General features: G+C 63.3%; 1 protein-coding gene across 1 annotated transcript; it reads right to left on the bottom strand.

The window, feature by feature from the left end:
- LOC131591554 (C-Jun-amino-terminal kinase-interacting protein 2-like) lies at window positions 1-26372 on the bottom strand. The gene is made up of 9 exons (XM_058862368.1): window positions 26246-26372; window positions 16660-16765; window positions 15269-15511; window positions 11961-12057; window positions 10000-10137; window positions 7924-9867; window positions 4501-4576; window positions 165-337; window positions 1-50 (listed from the first exon to the last, which is right to left on the bottom strand). The coding sequence occupies exons 1-9, from the start codon at window positions 26308-26310 to the stop codon at window positions 1-3; spliced, it is 2892 nt and encodes a 963-aa protein (XP_058718351.1). The 5' UTR covers window positions 26311-26372.

The following is a 26372-nucleotide window of genomic DNA, read 5'->3' as shown; positions in this document are numbered from 1 at the left end:
TCACTTGGAGCCCATCTTGGTTGGCGCCTCGGCCACACCCAAAATTCCTCCTTTAACAAACCCCAACATCATTCCTTCAACTCTCCCCAACCTCCAGTCCAGAACCTTCTGGAAACATCTCCAAGACCCCTCCCCACATTTTTGGGGGTCCCCCGGTCTCCTACCGATGACGTCGCGGGCCTGTCCCACCACCTCGTGGGCGTAGAATGCCGGGAAGATGCCGCGCTCGCCCGTCCGCATGTTGTAGCCGCGGTACCAGTAATCGTCCTCCTCCAGCTCCACCAGGATGGGATCGTCCACGTCCAGCTCCAGCTCGTCCTCGTGGCGCGGGATGAACCTGGGCAGATGCCACCACCCACGCGGTGGGAACCCGCCCGGAGAAGCGAAGAAACGGCTCGGCGCGGCGCGGGTCAGCGGTGACGCGACGTCACCTCGTGGGTACCTCAATGTCACATCGTGGGTACCTCAATGTCACCTCCTGGGCAGCTCAAAGTCACCTCATGGACACCTCAAAGTCACCTCATGGACACCTCAAAGTCACCTCGTGGGTACCTCAATGTCACCTCATGGACACCTCAAAGTCACCTCATGGACACCTCAAAGTCAACTCATGGACACCTCAAAGTCAACTCATGGACACCACAAAGTAACCTTGTGGGTACCTCAGTGTCACCTCATGGACACCTCAAAGTCACCTCCTGGTCATCCCAAAGTCACCTCATGGGCAGCTCAAAGTCACCTCATGGGTACATCAAAGTCACTGTCCTGACCTCCTGGTCACCTCAATGTCACCTCATGGGCAGCTCAAAGTCACCTCATGGTCACCCCACTGTCACCTCCTGGTCACCTCAATGTCACCTCGTGGGTACCTCAATGTCACCTCATGGACACCTCAAAGTCACCTCATGGACACCTCAAAGTCACCTCATGGACACCTCAAAGTCAACTCATGGACACCTCAAAGTCAACTCATGGGCAGCTCAAAGTCACTGCCCTGAGCTCCTGGTCACCTCAATGTCACCTCCTGGGCACCTCAGTGTCACCTCCTGGGCACCTCAATGTCACCTCCTGGTCACCTCAATGTCACCTCCTGGGCACCTCAATGTCACCTCCTGGGCACCTCAAAGTCACCTCATGGGCACCCTAAAGTCACCTCATGGACACCTCAAGGTCACCTCCTGGTCACCTCAGTGTCACCTCCTGGGCACCTCAATGTCACCTCATGGTCACCCCAATGTCACCTCCTGGGCACCTCAGTGTCACCTCATGGTCACCCCAATGTCACCTCCTGGGCACCTCAATGTCACCTCATGGTCACCCCAATGTCACCTCCTGGGCACCTCAAAGTCACCTCATGGGCACCCTAAAGTCACCTCATGGACACCTCAAAGTCACCTCATGCACACCTCAAAGTCACCCCATGGGTACCTCAAAGTCACTGCCCTGACCTCCTGGTCACCTCAAAGTCACCTCCTGGTCATCCCAAAGTCACCTCCTGGTCATCCCAAAGTCACGGCTCGGCGCGGCGCGGGTCAGCGGTGACGCAGTGTCACCTCATGGGTACCTCAATGTCACCTCATGGGTACCTCCAGCGCACTGTCCTGACCTCCTGAGCACCCCAATGTCACCTCCTGGGCAGCTCAAAGTCACCTCATGGGTACATCAAAGTCACTGTCCTGACCTTCAGGGCAGCTCAAAGTCATTGTCCTGGTGTCCTGGTCATCTCAAAGTCACCTCCTGGGCACTCCAAAGTCACCTCATGGGCAGCTCAAGGTCACCTCATGGGCACCTCAAAGTCACCTCTGGGTCACCCCAAATCTACGGCTCAGCACGGCGCGGGTCAGCAGTGACGCAATGTCACCTCATGGGCAGCTCAAAGTCAACTCATGCACATCTCAAGGTCACCTCATGGACACCACAAACTCACTGCCCTGACCTCCTGGGCACCTCAAAGTCACCTCCTGGGCACCCCGAAGTCACCTCCTGGTCACCCCAAAGTCACCTCATGGGCAGCTCAAAGTCACCTCATGGGCAGCTCAAAGTCACTGTCCTGACCTCCTGGTCACTTTAATGTCACCTCCTGGGCACCTCAATGTCACCTCATGGGCACCCTAAAGTCACCTCATGGACACCACAAAGTCACCTCATGGACACCTCAAAGTCAACTCATGGGCAGCTCAAAGTCACCTCATGGGTACATCAAAGTCACTGTCCTGACCTCCTGGTCACCTCAAAGTCACCTCATGGTCACCCCAAAGCTACGGCTCGGCACGACGCGGGTCAGCGGTGACACAACGTCACCTCATGGGCAGCTCAAAGTCACCTCCTGGTCACCCTAAAGTCACCTCATGCACACCTCAAGGTCACCTCATGGACACCACAAACTCACTGCCCTGACCTCCTGGGCACCTCAAAGTCACCTCATGGTCACCCCAAAGCTACGGCTCGGCACGACGCGGGTCAGCGGTGACGCAGTGTCACCTCATGGGTACCTCAATGTCACCTCATGGGTACCTCAATGTCACCTCATGGGTACCTCAATGTCACCTCATGGACACCACAAAGTCACCTCATGGACAGCTCAAAGTCACCTTGTGGGTACCTCAATGTCACCTCCTGGGCAGCTCAAAGTCACCTCAAGGGTACATCAAAGTCACTGTCCTGACCTTCTGGGCAGCTCAAAGTCATTGTCCTGGTCACCCCAAAGTCACCTCCTGGGCACCTCAAAGTCACCTCACGGGCAGCTCAAAGTCACCTCATGGGTACCTCAAAGTCATTGTCCTGACCTCCTGGGTACCTCAAAGTCATTGTCCTGGTGTCCTGGGCACCTCAAAGTCACCTCATGGGCACCTCAAGGTCACCTCATGGACACCTCAATGTCACCTCCTGGTCACCCCAAATCTACGGCTCGGCACGGCGCGGGTCAGCAGTGACGCAATGTCACCTCCTGGGCAGCTCAAAGTCACCTCATGGGTACATCAAAGTCACTGTCCTGACCTTCTGGGCAGCTCAAAGTCATTGTCCTGGTGTCCTGGTCACCCCAATGTCACCTCCTGGGCACTCCAAAGCCACCTCCTGGGCACCACAAAGTCATTGTCCTGGTGTCCTGGGCACCTTAAAGTCACCTCATGGGCACCCTAAAATCACCTCCAGGTCATCCCAAAGTCACGGCTCGGCACAGCGCGGCTCAGTGGTGATGCAATGTCACCTCATGGTCACCCTAAAGTCACCTCATGGGCACCTCAAGGTCACCTCATGGACACCACAGTCACCTCCTGGGCACCCCAAAGTCATTGTCCTGGTGTCCTGGTCACCTCAAAGTCACCTCATGGACACCACAAAGCTATGGCTCGGCACAGCGTGAGACAGCGGTGATGCAAAGTCACCTCCTGGTCACCCCAAAGTCACCTCCTGGTCACCCCAAAGTCACCTCCTGGGCACCTCAAAGTCACCTCCTGGGCACCTCAAAGTCATTGTCCTGGTGTCCTGGGCACCCCAAAGTCACCTCCTGGGCACCCTAAAGTCACCTCATGGACACCTCAAGGTCACCTCATGGACACCTCAAAGTCATTGTCCTGGTGTCCTGGTCACCTCAAAGTCATCTCCTGGGCACCACAAAGTCACCTCATGGTCACCCCAAAGCCACCTCCTGGGCACCTCAAAGTCACCTCATGGGCAGCTCAAAGCCACCTCATGGACACCCCAAAGTCACCTCATGGGCACCCCAAAGCCACCTCATGGGCGCCCCAAAGCTACGGCTCAGCACGGCGCAGGTCAGCAGTGACACAAAGTCACCTCCTGGTCACCCCAAAGTCACCTCACGGGCACCCCAAAGTCACCTCATGGCCACTCAAAGTCACCTCATGAGCACCCCAAAGTCACCTCACGGTCACCCCAAAGTCACCTCATGGTCACCCCAAAGTCACCTCATGGGTACCCCAAAGTCACCTCATGGGCGCCCCAAAGCTACTGCTCAGCACGGCGCGGGTCAGCGGTGACACAAAGCCACCTCATGGTCACCCCAAAGTCACCTCATGGTCACCCCAAAGTCACCTCATGGGCACCCCAAAGTCACCTCACGGTCACCCCAAAGTCACCTCATGGACACCCCAAAGTCACCTCATGGGCACCCCAAAGTCACCTCCTGGTCACCCCGAAGTCACCTCATGAGCACCCCAAAGTCACCTCCTGGTCACCCCAAAGTCACCTCATGGGCACCCCAAAGTCACCTCACGGGCACCCCAAAGTCACCTCATGGTCACCCCAAAGTCACCTCATGGGCACCCTGATCCCATCCCCCTTCACCTCCTGGTCACCCCAAACCCACTCCTGTGGTGGCACCCCCAGAGCCCAGGGTGGCCAGGGACCGCCACCCTGGGGACCCAGAGCTGGCAGGGGGTCCTGGGGAGGCACCGGGGGACCCTGGGGTGGCACCGGGGGGCGCTGGGTGACCCCGGCAGGGACAGGGGGTCCCTCGGGTGTCACCTGGGGTGGCCTCACCTGAAGACGGCCCGGTGGGTCTGCTCCCGCTCCTCACCGTTCACCGTGCACGAGAACAGCCCGAAGGACTCTGTGCCTGTGGGGACAAACATGGCAGGGACAGGGGACAGGGGACAGGGGACAGGGGACAGGGCCACCCCGTGGGGACAGGGGAAAGGGGACAGGGCCACCCCGTGGGGACAGGGACAGCCACGGCAGGGACAGGGGACAGCCATGGCAGGGACAGGGGACAGGGGACAGGGGACAGGGCCACCCCATGGGGACAGGGACAGCCACAGCAGGGACAGGGGACAGCCATGGCAGGGACAGGGGACAGGGGACAGGGGATAGGGGATAGGGGACAGGGGACAGGGCCACCCTCGTGGGGACAATGACACCACCATGGGGACCGGGGACAGCCATGGCAGTGACAGGGGACAGGGGGCAGGGCCACCCCCGTGGGGACAGAGGACAGCCATGGCAGGGACAGGGGACAGGGGCACCCCCGTGGGGACAGTGACACCATATTGGGAAAGGGGACAGGGCCACCCCCATGGGGACAGGGGACAGCCATGGCAGGGACAGGGGATAGGGGACAGGGCCACCCCCATGGGGACAGTGCCACCACCATGGGGACAGGGGACAGCCATGGCAGTGACAGGGGACAGGGGACAGGGCCACCCCCGTGGGGACAGAGGACAGCCATGCCAGGGACAGGGGACAGGGGCACCCCTGTGGGGACAGTGACAACATATTGGGAAAGGGGACAGGGCCACCCCCATGGGGACAGTGACACCACCGTGGGGACAGGGGGCAGTGCCACCCCCATGAGGACAGGGGACAGCCATGGCAGGGGCACGGGGACAGTGCCACGCCCAGGGGTCACTGTGGTCACTGTGCGCCTGCCTCGTCCCCCGTGCCATGTCACGACATGCTGTGACACATGGTGACACACGGTGACACACTGTGACACACGGTGACACACGGTGACACACAGTGACACATGGTGACACACTGTGACACAAGGTGACACATGGTGACACACTGTGACACAAGGTGACACACGGTGACACATGGTGACACATGGTGACACATGGTGACACACGGTGACACATGGTGACACATGGTGACACACCATGACACATGGTGACACATCATGACACATGGTGACACACTGTGACACAAGGTGACACACGGTGACACATGGTGACACATGGTGACACATGGTGACACATGGTGACACATCATGACACATGGTGACACATGGTGACACACTGTGACACATTGTGACACACTGTGACACACGGTGACACATGGTGACACATGGTGACACATCATGACACATGGTGACACACGGTGACACACTGTGACACATGGTGACACATGGTGACACACAGTGACACATGGTGACACATGGTGACACATGGTGACACGTGGTGACACGTGGTGACACATGGTGACACATGGTGACACACTGTGACACACGGTGACACATGGTGACACACTGTGACACACGGTGACACATCGTGACACACAGTGACACACGGTGACACATGGTGACACACGGTGACACACGGTGACACGTGGTGACACACCATGACACATGGTGACACATCATGACACACAGTGACACATGGTGACACACGGTGACACATGGTGACACACAGTGACACATGGTGACACACGGTGACACATGGTGACACATGGTGACACACAGTGACACATGGTGACACATGGTGACACACGGTGACACACTGTGACACACGGTGACACACGGTGACACATGGTGACACATGGTGACACACTGTGACACATGGTGACACATGGTGACACACGGTGACACACGGTGACACATGGTGACACACTGTGACACATGGTGACACACGGTGACACACTGTGACACAAGGTGACACACGGTGACACATGGTGACACACTGTGACACATGGTGACACACGGTGACACATGGTGACACATGGTGACACACGGTGACACATGGTGACACACAGTGACACATGGTGACACATGGTGACACACTGTGACACATCATGACACATGGTGACACATCGTGACACATAGTGACACACGGTGACACACGGTGACACACGGTGACACATGGTGACACACTGTGACACACGGTGAAACATGGTGACACACGGTGACACATGGTGACACACTGTGACACACGGTGACACATCATGACACATGGTGACACACGGTGACACACGGTGACACATCGTGACACATGGTGACACATGGTGACACATGGTGACACGTCATGACACATGGTGACACATGGTGACACATCGTGACGCGGCACCGCACACGGGAATGGGACAGGACAGGACAGGGCCACCACCATGGGGACAGGCGTGAGAAGAGCCGGGACAGCACGGCACGACATGTCGCGACATGCAGTGACATACCGTGTGACATGCTGTGACATACCACGTGACATGCCGTGACATATCATGTGACATGCCGTGACATATCGCATGACATGCAGTGACATATCGTGTCACATGCCGTGATATATCGTGACATGCTGTGGCGTACTGTGACATATCACGTGACATGCCGTGATATATCATGTGACATGCCGTGACATATCGTGTGACATGCCATGACATATCATGTGACATGCCGTGACATATCGTGTGACATGCTGTGACATATCGTGTTGCATGCCGTGACATATTGCGTCACATGCCGTGACATACTGCGACATCCTGTGACATATCACGTGACATGCTGTGACATATCACGACATGCCATGACATATTGCGTGACATGCCATGACATATTGTGACATCCCGTGACATATCATGACGTGCCATGACATACTGCATCACATGCCGTGACACATTGCGTGACACGCCATGATATATCGCGACGTGCCGTGACATGTTGTGTGACATGCCATGACATACCCCAACATGCTGTGACATATCACGACATCCCATGACATATCACGTGACACATCACGTGACATCCCGTGACGTACCACGACATGCCATGACATATCGCGACATGCCGTGACATATCGCGACATCCCATGACATATTGTGACATGCCGTGACATACTGCGACATGCCATGACATATCGCGTGACATGCCGTGACATGCCATGACATATCGCGACATCCCGTGACATGCCGCGACATCCCGTGACATATCGCGACATGCCGTGACATACCCCCAACATGCCATGATATATCGCGACATGCCGTGACATACCCCAACATGCCATGATATATCACGACGTCCCATGACATATCGCGACACGCCGTGACATATCGCGACATGCCGTGACGTACCGCCACAGGGCACGGGGACCAGCCGGGGCAGGACACGGAGGGCAAGCGTGGCGCCAGCGTCACGCGGCCCAGCCCGTCGCGCGTCACCCACCGCCGCACGTCACGACGCGTCGCGACGCCGCCACTTACTGGAGGAGCGCGAGGTGCTGTTGACGAAGACGTTGAGGAACTTCTTGGAGAACTGCAGGTCGGCCTCGGGGGACGAGTCCTCGGAGGAGCTGCGGCCGTCGGGGGCCACCAGCCCGTCCCCGAAGGCCACCTCGTCGTCGCAGGCCCGCAGGATGTCGCTGTCGTCGCTGAGCACGGAGGTGCAGCGCCGCAGGCTGACCAGCTCCAGCTGCGTGTGCTCGTCCACCACCAGCGTGTACTTGACCGAGTCGTAGGCCAGCGACTCGTCCAGCGCCGGCGGCTCCGGCGGCTCCGGCGCCTCCCCGGCCGGGCTCCCCCGGCGCGAGGCCACCAAGGCCGGCTCGGCTTCCTCCAAGGTCATGGCGAAGCCGCGGTTGGTCTTGGCGGTGGACACGTCCAGCGCGGCGGGGTCGGCGTCGGGCGCTAACCGGACGTCGTCGATCATGGAGTCGGCCTCCAGCACGCCCGAGTCCAGGTCGGCGTCGAGGGCCCAGCGCCGGGGGCTGGCGGGGCGGCGATCCCCGGCGGCGACGGCCGGCTCGGTGCCCGGGGACGCCCGCGGTGGCGGCGGCGCCGGGCGGCAGCCCAAGGTGGCCAGGACCTCGGAGGCGTCCAGGCGGCCGAGGGCGACGGGGCGGCCGGGGCACACGGGAGCGATGGTGTCGTTGGTGGGGTTGCTGAGGAAGAGGAAAGGCCCCGGCTCCTCGGCCGGCGGCTCCGGCGGCGGCTCGGCGGCCGCGTGCTCGGCCTCGGCCAGGGAGCTGCGCAGCGTCTCCATGTCCACCAGCTCGATGGCGCCGCGCTGGCACCGCGACGCCGACGCCGGCGCCGCCGCGTCGCCCAGCGCCACCGGCGAGTCCCGCCGGCCTGGCTCCTCGTCCAGCGCCTCGCTCAGGATCTCGGGCTCCAGGTCGGAGGCGGGCGAGATGGTGTCGCACAGCGAGTGGCTGTTCTGGAAACACTCGTCCGGGCACTTGATGGGGTACGAGCCCTCCGAGATCATCTTGTTCACCAGGTTGCTGAGCAGCCACGGCGAGTCCGAGTCCTCGCTCAGGTCGGGCTCCGACTCCGAGTCGGAGTCGTACTCGCTGTTGTCCTCCTCGTCCGCCTCGGGCATCAGCTTGGGCCCCACGGGCAGGTAGAAGGAGCGGCGGATGCTCTCCAGGCCGTGGTCGGGGTCGATCTTCAGGTCCAGGGGGCTGGCGCCGGACACGTCGGTCTGGCCCTCGGGCGCGGGGCCGTCGGCCGGGTCCAGGCTGTCGTAGTAGGCGTCCATCTTCAGCTCGGCCAGGCTCTCCCTCCTGACCATGCCGCGCTCCTGCTGGCCCCTCTCGGCCGGCTCCTCCTCGTCCTCCTTGCCCTTGTCCAGCAGCAGCGAGTCCTTGATGCCCAGCAGGCCGGGCGCCTCCAGCTCGGGCTCCAGCTCGCCCTCGGAGCCGGGCGAGCTCGCCTCCTCGATGGAATTGGTCAGGTGCGAGGAGCGGCCGCTGCTGCTGTCGCTGCTCAGGTCCAGCTCGGTCTCCGAGATGGACGAGATCATGTTGCTGACCAGGCGCCCGCCGGCGAAAGCCGCCTCCAGCTCCCCGTCCACGTCCGAGTCGGAGCCGGGCGAGCTCAGCTCGTCCCCGCGGCGCCCGCCGGGCAGGAAGGGCTTGGCCGTGCGGCTCCTGAGGTCGGCCTCGATGCCCGGGTCCGAGGAGGGCGAGGTGGTCTCCGAGGAGCCCGAGGGGTGGCCGCGCACGCTGGCGGCCCGGCCGGACCGGGGACCCTCCCCGTCGGAGCTGAGCGGCTCCGCGGGAGCCCCGTCCCGCTCCGGCCTCACCGGGGGCTGCGGCCGCGGGCGGGGGGACCCCGGGCTGCCTCCACCGCCTGCCCGGGGCTGCGTGGGGGCCTGGGGGGCGGCCTGGGGCGGACCGGGGGCGGCGTCGGGGGGAGCCGCGGGTCCTGTTGGAGAGAGACGGGGGTGAGGAGGAGGGGGCGGCTGGCGGGGGCGCGGCGGGGAGAGCGGAGCTCGGAGCGCAGCAGAGATGAGGTTCATGTTAAAATCGGGCGCGGCCCTCGGGGGCGATGGGTTACCATGTGCCAGGGACTCGGGGCTGTTGCCTTGCGAGTCCAGGGGGGAGGGCGGCAGCGAGGGGGGAGCCCCCCCGCCGGGGCCCGGCGGGCTCTCCAGGCAGGGTCCGTCCAGGATGCAGGCGTGGGGGGACGAGTGTCCTGCGGGGAGGGGGGACACGGAGATGGGGTCACGGGGGGAGGTGCGGTGTCACACCCCGCTGTCACACCCCAGTGTCACATCTAGGGTCACACCCCAGTGTCACACCCCAGTGTCACACCCCACTGTCACACCCCTGTGTCACACCCCTGTGTCACATCTAGGGTCACACCCCAGTGTCACACCCCACTGTCACACCCCTGTGTCACATCTAGGGTCACACTCCAGTGTCACACCCCACTGTCACACCCCAGTGTCACATCTAGGGTCACACCCCAGTGTCGCACCCCGCTGTCACACCCCAGTGTCACATCTAGGGTCACACTCCAGTGTCACACCCCACTGTCACACCCCTGTGTCACACCTGCACTGTCACACCCCACTGTCACACCCCTGTGTCACACCCACTGTCACACCCCACTGTCACACCCCTGTGTCACATCTAGGGTCACACCCCAGTGTCACATCTAGGGTCACAGCCCTGCGTCACACCCCAGTGTCACACCCCAGTGTCACACCCCTGTGTCACACCCGCACTGTCACACCCCGCTGTCACACCCCAGTGTCACACCCCAGTGTCACATCTAGGGTCACACCCCAGTGTCACACCCCAGTGTCACACCCCTGTGTCACACCCCTGTGTCACACCTGCACTGTCACACCCCGCTGTCACACCCCAGTGTCACATCTAGGGTCACACTCCAGTGTCACACCTCACTGTCACACCCCAGTGTCACACTCCACTGTCACACCCCACTGTCACACCCAGTGCCACACCCCACTGCCACACCCCACTGTCACACTCCAGTGCCACACCCACTGTCACACCCAGTGTCACACCCAGTGTCACACCCCAGTGCCACACCCCAGTGTCACACCCAGTGTCACACCCCGCTGTCACACCCCAGTGTCACATCTAGGGTCACACTCCAGTGTCACACCTCACTGTCACACCCCAGTGTCACACTCCACTGTCACACCCCACTGTCACATCCAGTGTCACACCCAGTGTCACATCTATTGTCACACCCCTGTGTCACACCCCAGTGTCACACCCCAGTGTCACATCTAGGGTCACACCCCAGTGTCACACCCCAGTGTCACACCCCAGTGTCACACCCCAGTGTCACACCCATGTCACACCCACACTGCCACATCCACACTGTCACACCCCAGTGCCACACCCACTGCCACACCTGCACTGTCACACCTGCACTGTCACACCCATGTCACACCCCAGTGCCGCACCCACACTGTCACACCCCAGTGCCACACCCACTGTCAAACCCATGTCACACCCACAGTCACACCTGTCTCACACCCACTGTCACACCTGATGCCACACCCCAGTGCCACACCCCACTGTCACACCCAGTGTCACACCCCAGTGCCACACCCGTGTCACACCCCAGTGCCACACCCACTGTCACACCCAGTGTCACACCCCAGTGCCACACCCCAGTGTCACACCCAGTGTCACACCCAGTGCCACACCCCACTGTCACACCCCAGTGCCACACCCAGTGTCACACCCCACTGTCACACCCACACTGCCACACCCGTCTCACACCCACTGTCACCCCCACACTGCCACACCCCAGTGCCACACCCAGTGTCACACCCCACTGTCACACCCCAGTGCCACACCCCATTGTCACACCCCGTGTCACACCCACAGTCACACCCGTGCCACACCCACTGTCACACCTGATGCCACACCCACTGTCACCCCCACGCTGCCAGACCCGTGTCACACCCGTGTCACACCCGTGTCACACCCCAGTGTCACCCCGCAGTGTCACCCCGCAGTGTCGGGGCCGCTCACCGGTGTGTGAGGAGGAGGAGGAGGAGGAAGAGCGCTGCAGCAGCGCCTCCTGCCAGCTGGGCCGGGCCGCGAAGCCGCCGTTGTTGTTCAGGGAGTCCTGGGGACAGAGAACGGGGGGGCTCGGGGTGACACCCCTGCCTGGGGACACTGGGGGGACACCGGGGGGACACTGGGGACATCGGGGGGACACCGGGGGAACACCGGGGGGATGCCGGGGGACACTGGGGACAGCACAGGGGGCTCGGGGGGGACACTGGGGACAGCGCAGGGACACCGGGGGACACCGGGGACAGCGCGGGGACACCGGGGGGACGCTGAGGGACACTGGGGACAGCGCGGGGGGCTCGGGGGGGACACTGGGGACAGCACGGGGACAGCACAGAGGGACACCAGGGACAGCACGGGGACAGCGCGGGGACAGCGCAGGGACACCGGGGGGACACCGGGGACAGCGCGGGGACACCAGGGAGACACCGGGGACAGCGCGGGGACACCGGGGGGACACCGGGGGACACCAGGGGGACACTGGGGACAGCGCGGGGGGCTCGGGGGGGACACTGGGGACAGCGCAGGGACACCAGGGGGACAGCACGGGGTTTATCCTGAGTAGGGCCACCACATCCCCGCATCCCCTGCCCGGCCAGACACGCGCCAGGAGCCGGGCACGGCGTGGGGTGGGTGACATGGGGTGGGTGACACAGGGTGGGTGACACAGGGTGGGCAACATGGGGTGACACGGGGCAGGTGACATGGGGTGACATGGGATGAGGTGACATGGGGTGACATGGGGTGGTCCTGTGCCCAGCCCAGGAGCAAAGCCAGCAGCGGAACTGAGCCATGTGTGACACCCCACAGCCACCTGTGACACCCCACGGCCATGTGTGACACCCCACGGCCGCCTGTGACACCCAACAGCCACCTGTGACACCCCACGGCCAGGTGTGACACCCCACAGCCATGTGTGACACTCCATGGCTTCCTGTGACACCCCACAGCTCTGTGTGACACCCCACAGTCATGTGTGACACCCCACGGATGGGAATGGGGGATGGGGGATGGGAATGTGGGAATGGGGGATGGGAATGGGGGGATGGGAATGGGGGATGGGGAATGGGGGATGGGAATGGGGGATGGGAATGGGGGATGGGGAATGGGGGATGGGAATGGGGATGGGGAATGGGGGATACAGGAATGGGGGATGGGAATGGGGGAGAAAAGGGGGGAGCCCCGAAATTCCCGAGGCCCCGCGGTTCCCCGGCAACGCCGGCGGCTGCGGCCGCCCCGCCCGCGGCTTCCCACGCGCTGCGGTGGCGCGTGCGCGGGGACACGGGGACACCGGGACACCGGGACACCCCCGGGGGGACACCCCCAGTGCGCGGGGACACGGGGACACCGGGACACCGGGACACCCCCGGGGGGACACCCCCAGTGCGCGGGGACACGGGGACACCCCCGGGGGGACACTCCCGGGGGTACACCCCCAGTGCGCGGGGACACGGGGACACGGGGACACGGGGACACCCCCGGGGGGACACCCCCAGTGCGCGGGGACACGGGGACACGGGGACACCCCCGAGGGGACACCCCCAGTGCGCGGCGACACGGGGACACCGGGACACGGGGACACGGGGACACCCCCGAGGGGACACCCCCAGTGCGGGAAAAGTAGGGGACACGGGGACACCAGGACACGGGGACACGGGGACACCCTCAGTGCGCGGGGACACGGGGACACCCCCGGGGGGACACCCCCAGTGCGCTGGGACACGGGGACACGGGGACACCCCCGAGGGGACACCCCCGAGGGGACACCCCCAGTGCGCGGGGACACGGGGACACCCCCGGGGGGACACCCCCGAGGGGACACCCCCAGTACGGGAAAAGGGGGGGACACGGGGACACCAGGACACCGGGACACGGGGACACCCCCAGTGCGGGAAAAGGGAGGGACACCGGGACACGGGGACACCCCCTGGGGGACACCCCCAGTGAGGGAAAAGGAGGGGACACGGGGTGGGGACGGGCACAAGGGAATGGCGGGAGGAGGGGGACGGTGGCACCGGGGGTGGGGACAGCGGCACTGGGAAGGGGACGGTGGCACCGGGAGGAGGGGACAGCGACCCCAGAGAGGAGGGGACAATGACGCCTCGGGGGGAGGGGACAGTGACCCCACGGGGAGGGGACAGTGACCCCAGGATTGGGGAGGGGACAGTGACCCCGGGAGGGGACAGTGACCCCAGGAGTGAGGGAGGGGACAGTGACCGCAGAGAGGAGGGGACAGTGATCCCCAGGACTGGGGAGGGGACAGCAACCCCAGGAGGGAGGGGACAGTGACCCCAGGATTGGGGAGGAGACAGTGACCCCACGGGGAGGGGACAGTGACCCCAGGAGTGAGGGAGGGGACAGTGACCGCAGAGAGGAGGGGACAGTGATCCCCAGGACTGGGGAGGGGACAGCAACCCCAGGAGGGAGGGGACAGTGACCCCAGGATTGGGGAGGAGACAGTGACCCCACGGGGAGGGGACAGTGACCCCAGGAGTGAGGGAGGGGACAGTGACCCCAGGATTGGGGAGGAGACAGTGACCCCAGGAGGGGACAGTGACCCCCGGAGAGGGAGGGGACAATGACCCCTCGGGGGGAGGGGACAGTGACCCCGGGAGGGGACAGTGACCCCAGGAGGGGGGGACAGCGACCCCAGAAGGGAGGGGACAATGACGCCTCGGGGGGAGGGGACAGTGACCCCACGGGGAGGGGACAGTGACCCCAGGAGTGAGGGAGGGGACAGTGACCCCAGGATTGGGGAGGAGACAGTGACCCCAGGAGGGGACAGTGACCCCCAGAGAGGGAGGGGACAGTGACCCCACGGGGAGGGGACAGTGACCCCAGGAGGGAGGGGACAGTGACCCCACGGGGAGGGGACAGTGACCCCAGGACTGCGGAGGGGACAGTGACCCCCAGGACTGGGGAGGGGACAGTGACCCCTCGGGGGAAGGGGACAGTGACCCTGGGAGGGGACAGTGACCCCCAGGACTGGGGAGGGGACAGTGACCTCAGTGAGGGAGGGGACAATGACCCCCGGAGGGGGAGGGGACAGTGACCTCAGTGGGGGGAGAGGACAGCGACCCAGAGGGGGGAGGGGACAGTGACCCCGGGAGGGGACAGTGACCCCAGGAGTGAGGGAGGGGACAATGACCCCGGGAAGGGGGGAGGGGACAGCAACCCCAGAGAGGAGGGGACAGTGACCCCAGGAGTGAGGGAGGGGACAGCGACCCCTCGGGGGGAGGGGACAGTGACCCCCGCAGCCTCACCTGTGTGCCCGGGGCTGTCAGGTTGAGGCTGGTGGGGCGATGCTTCTGCGTCTCCTCCAGCGCGGGCGAGGGGATGGGCGAGGCCGAAGGGGACGGCGGCGCCTCCAGCTCGTTGCCTTCCTCCTCCTCCTCTTCCTCGTCGTCATCGTCGTCGTTGTCGTCGATCATCTCGAACTCCTGGAAGTCGTCCTGGAAGGTGCACACGGGGTGCGGCTGCTCCCCGCGCTCCAGCACCAGGCAGTCCTGAGGGTGGCAGCGTGTCAGGGGCACGGGGACACCGCGCGTCACCCTCCCGGCCACCCGGGGATGGCAGCGTCCCCGGCCCCCTGCGGGGTGGCCAAGAGGGGACAAGTTCAAAAGTTGAGGTTGGGTTGGGTTTGAGGTTTGGAGATCATCAAAAGTCAGCTTGGAATCATGGGGGACACCAAAAGTCGAGGTTGGGTTGGGTTTGGGGTCTTGGAGACACCAAAAGTTGAGGTTGGGTTGGGTTTAAGGGGTTGGAGACACCAAAAGTTGAGGTTGGGTTGGGTTTGAAGGGTTGGAGACACCAAAAGTTGAGATGGGGGTAGGTTTGAGGGGTTGGAGATCCCAAAAGTTGAGGTTGGGTTGGGTTTGAAGGGTTGGAGATCCCAAACATTGAGATTGGGTTGGATTTGAGGGGTTGGAGACACCAAAAGTCGAGGTTGGGTTGGGTTTGAAGGGTTGGAGATCCCAAACATTGAGATTGGGTTGGATTTGAGGGGTTGGAGACACCAAAAGTCGAGGTTGGGTTGGGTTTGAGGGGTTGGAAATCCCAAAAGTTGAGGTTGGGTTGGGTTTGGGGTCTTGGAGACACCAAAAGTGGAGGTTGGGTTGGGTTTGAGGGGTTGGAGATCCCAGAAGTCGAGGTTGGGTTGGGTTTGAGGGGTTGGAGAAACCAAAAGTCGAGGTTGGGTTGGGTTTGAGGGGTTGGAGATCCCAGAAGTCGAGGTTGGGTTGGGTTGTGTTGGGTTTGAGGGGTTGGAGATCCCAAAAGTGGAGGTTGGGTTGGGTTTGAGGGGTTGGAGACACCAAAAGTCGAGGTTGGGTTGGGATTGAGGGGTTGGAGATCCCAAAAGTCGAGGTTGGGTTGGGATTGAGGGGTTGGAGATCCCAAAAGTCGAGGTTGGGTTGGGATTGAGGGGTTGGAGATCCCAAAAGTCAAGGTTGGGTTGGGTTTGAGGTCTTGGAGACACCAAAAGTCGAGGTTGGGTTGGGTTTGGGGTCTTGGAGACACCAAAAGTGGAGGTTGGGTTCGTCCCCTTTGCCTCAGTGCCCACAGAGAGCCACCAAAGCCACAAGAGCGGTGCCACCACTGGGCTGTGCCAGCTCCTGACCCCGCCGTGTCCCCAAGGGCCACCAGGTCCCCGCACCTTCTCGTAGTGGTCAGAGTCGTAGTTGAGGCCGATGCCGCAGTCGTCCGTGATCTCGGACAGGTCCTCGTCATCGAACTCCTCCAGGCTGATGTCCTGGGGGGGCCTGGGGACAGCGGGGACACGGCTCAGGGACAGCCCAGCCGGCCCCCGGTGGCACCGCGACCGCAAGGTGGCACCAAGGGGACATCGGGGTGTGTGGGGTGGCACCTGGGCATGGGGGCAGTGGGGACATGGCACTGTCACCTCTGGTGTCACATGGCACAGAGCACTGTCACCCCTGGTGTCACATGGACATGGCATGAACATTGTCACCTCTGGTGTCACATGGAACCAAACCCTGTCACCTCTGGTGTCACATGGCACGGAGCACTGTCACCTCTGGTGTCACATGGACATGGCATGAACATTGTCACCCCTGGTGTCACATGGACATGGCACAGAGCACTGTCACCTCTGGTGTCACATGGCACCAAACCCTGTCACCTCTGGTGTCACATGGCACAGAGCACTGTCACCTCTGGTGTCACATGGACATGGCACAGAGCACTGTCACCCCTGGTGTCACATGGCACAGAGCACTGTCACCCCTGGTGTCACATGGCATGAACATTGTCACCCCTGGTGTCACACGGACATGGCACAGAGCACTGTCACCTCTGGTGTCACATGGACATGGCATGAACATTGTCACCTCTGGTGTCACATGGCACAGAGCACTGTCACCCCTGGTGTCACATGGACATGGCACAGAGCACTGTCACCCCTGGTGTCACATGGCATGAACATTGTCACATCTGGTGTCACACGGACATGGCACAAACACTGTCACCCTTGGGTGTCACATGCCATGGAGCACTGCCACCTCCGGTGTCACACGGACATGGCACCAAACACTGTCACCTCTGGTGTGACACGGACATGGCACAGAGCACTGTCACCCCTGGGTGCCACAGGGAGGTGTCCCCACCCCTGTCACCTCTGGGTGCCACTGGGACACGTCCTCATGCCACTGTCACCGCTGGGTGCCACAGGGACATGTCACCACACTGCTGTCACCCCTGGGTGTCACAGGGACATGTCCCCATGCCACTGTCACCCCTGGGTGTCACCCAGCTGGGCAGAGGTGCCGATGTCAACACAATGTCCCCAAATTCCCGGCCCAGCAGAACCCCCAGAGCCGAGGCGGGTTTGGGGTGCGCTGTGGGGCTGGGGGGGTCACGGGGGGTCACCAGGATGTCACCATGATGTCACCGTGATGTCACCAGGATGTCACCTTGATATCACCATGACGTCTCCATGATATCCCCATGATGTCACCGTGATGTCACCATTATGTCACCATGATATCACCGTGCTGTCACCATGATATCACCGTGCTGTCACCATGATGTCACCATGATATAGCCATGATGTCACCATGATATAGCCATGATGTCACAGGATGTCACCATGATATCACTGTGACGTCACCTAGATGTCACCAGGATGTCACCGTGATATCACCATGATGTCATGGGATGTCACAGTGATGTGACCATGATGTCACCATGATGTCACCGTCATATCACCGTCATATCACTGTGATGTCATCAGGATGTCACCATTACGTCACCACGATGTCACCACAATGTCACCACGATGCCACCACGATGTCACCAGGATGTCACCAGGATGTCACCAGGATGTCATGGGATGTCACAATGATGTGACCATGATGTGACCGTGATGTGACCATGATGTCACCGTGATGTCACCGTGATATCACCATGATATCACCATGATGTCACCATGTTATCATGATGTCACCATGATGTCATCAGGATGTCACCGGGACATCATCAGGATGCCACCACGATGTCACCACAATGTCAGCATGATGTGACCATGATGCCACCAGGATGTCACCAGGATGTCACCATGATGTCACCGTGATATCACTGTCATATCACCGTGATGTCACCAGGATGTCACCATGACGTCACCATGATGTCACCATGATGTCACCAGGATGTCACCACAATGTCACCACGATGTCACCACGATGTCACCACGATGTCACCATGCTATCACCATGACATCACCATGATGTCACCATGATGGGACCATCATGTCACCACGATGTTACCAGGCTGTCACCATGCTATCACCATGATGTCACCATGACGTCACCATGATGTCACCAGGATGTCACCACAATGTCACCACGATGTCACCAGGCTGTCACCATGCTATCACCATGACGTCACCATGATGTCACCATGATGTCACCATGATGTCACCATGATGTGACCATCATGTCACCACGATGTCACCAGGCTGTCACCATGCTATCACCATGACGTCACCATGATGTCACACCAGCACGGCTGGCGGTGACAAGGGGACCCCGAAGCCCTGAGCGCGTTCCCAAGGAACGGGGTTGCCATGGAAACCGGCGGCTCCCGTGGGAATTCCGGGAACGGAGAGAAATCCCAGCGGGATTTGGGTTGGAAAAACGGAAATTGGGCGATTTGGGCTGGGTGAGGTGGGAGACACGGCCTGGGTGCCACCAGGACACTCTGGTCACCTGCCATGGCCTTGGGGACACCCAGGACCGTCCCCAGCGGGGTGTGACAACGCCCAGGTGCCACCAGGACCCTTTTCTTGTGACTTGGGGACATCCAGGACTGTCCCCAGCAGGGTGTGACAGCCCCTAAGTGCCACCAGGACCCTTTTCTTGTGACTTGGGGACATCCAGGACCGTCTCCAGGAGGGTGTGACAACCCCCAGGTGCCACCAGGACCCTTTTCCATGGGGTTGGGGACACCCAGGACCCCCAGGGGAATGTGACAACCCCCAGATGCCACCAGGTCCCTTTTTCCATGGGACTGGGGACACCCAGGGGATGTGACAGTGCCCAAGTGCCACCAGGTCCCTTTTTTGTGACTTGGGGACATCCAGGACCCACAGCTTGTCCCCAGGGGGGTGTGACAGCTCCCAAATGCCACCAGGACCCTTTCCCATGGGACTGGGGACATTCAGGGGGGTGTGACAGCCCCCAAGTGCCACCAGGACCCTTTCCCATGGGTCTGGGGACACTAACGGGGGTGTGACAACTCCCAAGTGCCACCAGGACCCTTTTCCATGGGTTGGGGACATTCAGGGTGATGTGACAACCCCCAGATGCCACCAGGACCCTTTTTTTGTGACTTGGGGACATCCAGGACCCCCAGCTTGTCCCCAAGGGGATGTGACAACCCCCAGGTGCCACCAAGACCCTTTTCCATGGGTTTGGGGACACCCAGCTTGTCCCCAGGGGGGTGTGACAGCTCCCAAGTGCCACCAGAACCCTTTTCCATGGGTTGGGGACACTCAGGGGGGTGTGACAGCTCCCAGGTGCCACCAGCACCCTTCCCCATGGAGTTGGGGACATTTCAGGGGGTTGTGACAATCCCCAGGTGCCACCAGGACCCTTTTCCATGGGGTTGGGGACACTCAGGGGGATGTGACAACCCCCAGGTGCCACCAGCACCCTTCCCCATGGAGTTGGGGACCCCCAGCGAGCCGTGACATCCCCCAGGACCCCACAGCCACCCTCGGTGGGGCTGGGGACCCCCAGCAGGGTCAGACCCCCAAGGGGGGGCTCCGGGCTGAGCCCCCCTCGCTGCCCCCGCGCCCGTTCCCGATCCCCCGGCAGGAAAATTCCCCCTAATCCCATAATTCCCAAAAGTAGGACACGGCCGCGCCGGATCCGCGCGGATTTGGGGCAAAAAGCGGCAGGAACGGAGCCGGGGCCGGGAACGGGGCCGGGAGGGACCCCAAAAACCACAGAGGGACCCCAAAAACCGCAGAGGGACCCCAAAAACTGCAGAGGGACCCCAAAAACCACAGGGGGACCCCAAAAACCTCACTGGACAGGGCAGCCCCGGGGGTGTGGGGTGAAGGGGCCTGGGGTGTGGGGAGAGGAGGTTTTGGGGTGCAGAGCGCCGGGATTTTGGGGTGCAGAGCCCTGGGATGTTGGGGTGCAGAGCCCAGGGATTTTGGGGTGCAGAGCCCCGGGATTTTGGGGTGCAGAGCACTGGGATGTTGGGGTGCAGAGACCCGGGATTTTGGGGTGCAGAGCCCTGGGATTTTGGGGTGCAGAGCACTGGGATGTTGGGGTGCAGAGCTCTGGGATTTTGGAGTGCAGAGCCCTGGGATTTTGGGGTGCAGAGACCCGGGATTTTGAGGTGCAGAGCCCCGGGATTTTGGGGTGCAGAGCCCTGGGATTTTGGGGTGCAGAGACCCGGGATTTTGAGGTGCAGAGCCCCGGGATTTTGGGGTGCAGAGATCTGGGATTTTGGGGTGCAGAGATCTGGGATTTTGGGGTGAAGAGCCCCGGGATTTTGGGGTGCAGAGATCTGGGATTTTGGGGTGCAGAGCCCTGGGATTTTGGGGTGCAGAGCCCTGAGATTTTGGGGTGCAGAGACCTGAGATTTTGGGGTGCAGAGCCCCGGGATTTTGGGGTGCAGAGCCCCGGGATGTTGGGGAGTTTGGGTGCCACCATCCCAGTGAGCCCAGTGCCACCATCCCAGCGCCACCGTCCCAGTGCCACCGTCCCAGTGTGACCACCACAGTGAGCCCAGTGCCACCATTCCAGTGCCACCAACGCAGCGCCACCATCCCAGTGCCACCATCCCAGTGCAATATCCCAGTGATGCCAGTGCCACCACTCCAGTGCCACCACCACAGTGCCACCACCACAGTGATCCCAGTGCCACCATCCCAGTGCCACCACTCCAGTGCCACCATCCCAGTGATCTCAGTGCCACCACCCCAGTGAGGCCAGTGCCACCACTCCAGTGCCACCATCCCAGTGTCACCACGCCAAGTGTCACCACCCCAGTGATCCCAATGCCACCACCCCAGTGCCACCAACGCAGTGCCACCATCCCAGTGAGGCCATCTCAGTGCCACCATGCCAGTGCCACCACCACAGTGCCACCATCCCGGTGCCACCATCCCGGTGCCACCATCCCAGTGCCACCACCACAGTGCCACCGTGCCAGTGCCACCATCCCAGTAAGCCCAGTGCCACCATCCCAGTGCCACCATTCCAGTGCCACCACCACAGTGAGCCCGGTGTCACCACCCCGATGATCCCAGTCCTGAGGCATCCCAGTGAGGCCAGTGCCACCGTCCCAGTGCCACCATCCCAGTGATCTCAGTGCCACCATCCCAGTGCCACCATCCCAGTGCCACCACTCCAGTGCCACCATCCCAGTGCCACCACCCCAGTGCCACCATCCCAGTAAGCCCAGTGCCACCATTCCAGTGCCACCATCCCAGTGATCCCAATGCCACCACCCCAGTGCCACCATCCCAGTGCCACCATCCCAGTAAGCCCAGTGCCACCATTCCAGTGCCACCATCCCAGTGCCACCACCCCAGTGATCCCAGTGCCACCATTCCAGTGCCACCAGCCTGGTGCCACCACCCCAGTGAGCCCAGTGCCACCACCCCAGTGCCACCATCCCAGTGCCACCATCCCAGTGAGGCCAGTGCCACCACGCCAGTGCCACCATCCCAGTGACACCATCTCAGTGCCACCATGCCAGTGCCACCACCACAGTGCCACCATCCCAGTGCCACCACCACAGTGCCACCGTCCCAGTGCCACCATCCCAGTAAGCCCAGTGCCACCATCCCGGTGCCACCACCCCAGTGCCACCACCACAGTGCCACCATCCCAGTGCCACCACCCCAGTACCACCATCCCAGTGATCCCAGTGCCACCATCCCGATGCCACCACCCCGGTGCCACCAGGGATGTGCCGGAGGGGACCCCAGAGGGCCCCGGTGTCACCCGGGGTGGGCCGGGAGGGGACGCGGGCGCTGCCCGGGCCGGGCTCCCCCGGGAGCGCTGCCGGTGGCGCCGGCCCCGGGCGGGTGGAATTTCCTCATCCCCCAGCACCGGGAGAGGCTCCGGGGAGATGGGAAGGGACCCCCGGAGCACCGGGACCCCCGCCCGGGACCCCCGAAACATCCGGGACCCCCAACCGGGACCCCTGCAACACCCGGGATCCCCACCCGGGACCTCCACCCGGGACCCCCGCAGTACCGGGACCCCCACCCGGACCCCCGACCCCCGCAGTACCGGGACCCCCGCACACCGGGACCCCCACCCGGGACTCCCGCACCGCCCGGGACCCCCGCACATCGGGACCCCCGCAGCACCGGGACCCCCGGAGCACCGGGACCCCCGCCCGGGACCCCCACAGGACCGGGATCCCTGCCCGGGACCTCCACCCGGGAACCCCGCAGCACCGGGACCCCCGCACATCGGGACCCCCACCCGGGACCCCCGCACCCCGGGACTCCCGCCCGGGCCGCTCCCGGAGCCGAGCCGGACCCTGCGGCCGCCCCAAGCTGGGGGCACCCGGGGGGTCCCGAGGGGCAGCCGGGGGTGCCGGGGCCCGAGCGGGAGGTGGGAGCCGGCCCAGGGCCCGGCTGCGTGTGCGCCTGGAATTCCCAGCCCTGGAATTCCCAGCCCCGGAATTCCCAGCCCCGGAATTCCCAGCCCCGGAATTCCCAGCCTGAGAATTCGCAGCCCATTCCCAGCCCCGGAATTCCCAGCCTGAGAATTCGCAGCCCATTCCCAGCCCCGGAATTCCCAGCCTGAGAATTCCCAGCCCCGGAATTCACAGCCCCAGAATTCCCAACCCATTCCCAGCCCCGGAATTCACAGCCCCAGAATTCCTTGCCCATTCCCAGCCTGAGCATTCCCAGTCCCAGAATTTCCAACCCGAACATTCCCAGCCCATTCCCAGCCTGAGAATTCCCAGCCTGAGCATTCCCAACCCGAGCATTCCCAGCCCCAAAATTCCCATTCCCAGCATTCCCAGACCATTCCCAGCCCATTCCCAGCGCATTCCCAGCCCATTCCCAGCGCATTCCCAGCCCATTCCCAGCCCATTCCCAGCCCCAGAATTCCCAACCCGAGCATTCCCAGCCCCAAAATTCCCATTCCCAGCATTCCCAGACCATTCCCAGCCCATTCCCAGCGCATTCCCAGCCCATTCCCAGCATTCCCAGCCCATTCCCAGCCCCAGAATTTCCAACCCGAGCATCCCCAGCCCCAGAATTCCCATTCCCATTCCCAGCATTCCCAGCCCATTCCCGCCCGTTCGGCCTCTCCCACCCCAGCGGGACCCCCCGAGCCGGGCTGGGCACCCCCTCCCCGGCTTCCCTGGGAAGGGCACGGCGGGATTTGGGATCTCGGTCCCGGATTTGGGATCTCGGTCCCGGATTTGGGATCTCGGTCCGGGATTTGGGATCTCGGTCCCGGATTTGGGATCTCGGTCCGGGATTTGGGATTCCCGGATTTGGGATTCCCGGATTTGGGATCTCGGTCCCGGATTTGGGATCTCGGTCCCGGATTTGGGATCTCGGTCCGGGATTTGGGATTCCCGGATTTGGGATTCCCGGATTTGGGATTCCCGGCTGGATCTCGGGGTGCTCAGGCCCAGCATCCCCAGGGATCGGCCCCGGATTTTGGGGACGGCTCCGGGCACGGCTCCGGCTCCCCGGGCCGGGGGGACCGGGGGGACCGGGGGGACCGGGCTGTCCCCTCCCTGCGCCACCACCGGCAGGGACAGCCCGGGAAAGGGGACAGGGACATCCTGGGGACGGCGACAGCCCGGAAAGGGGACAGGGACAGCCCGGGAAGGGGACAGCCTGGGAAAGGGGACAGGGACATCCTGGGGAAGGGAACAACCCGGAAAGGGGACAGGGACAGCCTGGGGACAGGGACAACCCGGGAAGGGGGACAGGGACAGGCCAGGAAGGGGACAGGGACATCCCGGGGAAGGGGATGCTGAGGAACGGGACATTCTGAGGAAGAGGATGCTCAGAGAAGGCGACAGGCCGAGGACGGGGATGCTGAGGAAGGGACATCCCGGGAAGGGGAAAGGGACATCCTGGGGACAGGGACAGCCAGGGGACAGGGACATCCTGGGGACGGGGACATCCCGGGAATGGGACAGCCAGGGGAAGGGGACATCCTGAGGAAGAGGATGCTGAGGAAAGGGGACATCCTGGGGACAGGGACATCAGGGGGATGGGGACATCCTGAGGAAGGGGACGCTCAGGGAATGGGACATTCAGGGGACGGGGATGCTGAGGAAGGGGACATCCCGGGGAAGGGGACATCCTGGGGACGGGGACATCCTGAGGAAGAGGATGCTCAGAGAAGGCGACAGGCCGGGGACAGGGATGCTGAGGAAGGGGACATCCTGAGGAAGGGGACGCTCAGGGAATGGGACATCCCGAGGAAGGGGACATCCCGGGAATGGGACATCCCGAGGAAGGGGACATCCCGGGAATGGGACATCCCGAGGAAGGGGACATCCCGGGAATGGGACATCCTAGGGACAGGGACATCCCGGGGACATCCCGAGGAAGAGGAGCCCTGCCCAGCACAGGCCGGAGCCACCCAAGGGCACATCCCTCATCCCCGCCGTCCCCTGCTCCTCTCCCCGCAGCTCCCGGAGCCCCTCCCGGTGCCTCTCACCGCCTCCTCCTGCCCTTCCCGTTCCCCCTCCGGGCTCCTCGGCCCCGCACTGCGCCAGCCCGACCCCGCAGCCCCCGCACCCCGCCAAGGTCAGCCTCGGGGCGGGCCCCGCCGCCTCCCCTCCCCGCGGGACCCCCGGGAGGCCCTGCGGGAAGGTGACCGATCCCGGGGCCCCGCTGCGGCGTCCCGGCTGCGGGAACCCCCCCGACATCCCCTCGGGCAAGGAGGGGCTGAACCCCCGGGGCCCGGGAGCGCTCCCCCATCCCCGTCCCCATCCCCGTCTCCATCCCCGTCCCCATCCCCGTCCCCATCCCGGGGCCGCTGCGGCGCCTCGGGAGAGACAAAGAGGCGGCGGCGGCGGCTCCTCCCGCAGCGGCCCCGGGATGCGGCGGCCCCCGGGATGGGGACGGGGATGGGGCCGGGGATGGGGACGGGGATGGGGATGCGGCGGCCCCGGGGATGCGGCGGCCCCCGGGATGGGGACGAGGATGGGGATGGGGCGGCCCCGGGATGCGGCGGCCCCGGGATGCGGCGGCTCCTCCCGCAGCGGCCCCGGGGATGGGGATGCGGCGGCCCCGGGATGCGGCGGCCCTCGGGATGCGACGGCCCCGGGATGGGAACGGGGATGGGGATGCGGCGACCCCGGGATGCGGCGGCCCCCGGGATGCGGCGGCTCCTCCCGCACCGGCCCCGGGATGCGACGGCCCCGGGGATGGGGACGGGGATGGGGATGGGGATGCGGCGGCCCCGGGATGCGGCGGCCCCGGGGAGGCCGAGAAGGCTCCGATCCCCAATGAGGGGGAAACACACGGAGGAGACCCCCGCTCCCCCCCCACCCCCCCGCCCGCAGGGAGCGGCCGCGATGCTCCGGGGGCTGGAAGGACGCGATAATCCCGGGAAGGGCGGGCGGGCGGGCGGGAGGAGCCCCCCCGGTCCCGCAGCCCCAAGGTGAACGGGGCGGGGGCCGGGGATGCGGGCCCGGCGGCGGGGGAAGGGCAGAGCGGTCCCGCATCATCCCCCCCCGAGCATCCCCCGCGCATCCCCCGCGCTCACCGGCAGCCGGGCGGGGACAGCGAGTGGAAGGTGGAGAGCGAGAACATCTCGGCGCGATCCGCCATTTTCTCCGGCCGGGGCTGCGCCGGACTGCGGAGCTGCGGGAGAGGGGGGAGAGGCGGGAGGA

Source organism: Poecile atricapillus, chromosome W (genome assembly GCF_030490865.1).
Source record: "Poecile atricapillus isolate bPoeAtr1 chromosome W, bPoeAtr1.hap1, whole genome shotgun sequence".
NCBI lineage: Eukaryota > Metazoa > Chordata > Aves > Passeriformes > Paridae > Poecile > Poecile atricapillus.
The sequence above is the reverse complement of the archived record's forward strand: the minus strand, read 5'-3'. Positions and strand labels throughout refer to the sequence as shown.

Coding starts and splice junctions, on each gene's coding strand:
- LOC131591554 (XM_058862368.1), bottom strand. CDS start 26,310: ATGGCGGATCGCGCCGAGATGTTCTCGCTCTCCACCTTCCACTCGCTG. Junction 4,577..7,923: donor CAGCACCTCGCGCTCCTCCA/GTAAGTGGCGGC, acceptor TTGTCCCCACAG/GCACAGAGTCCTTCGGGCTG. Junction 51..164: donor ACAGGCCCGCGACGTCATCG/GTAGGAGACCGG, acceptor GGTTTGTTAAAG/GAGGAATTTTGGGTGTGGCC.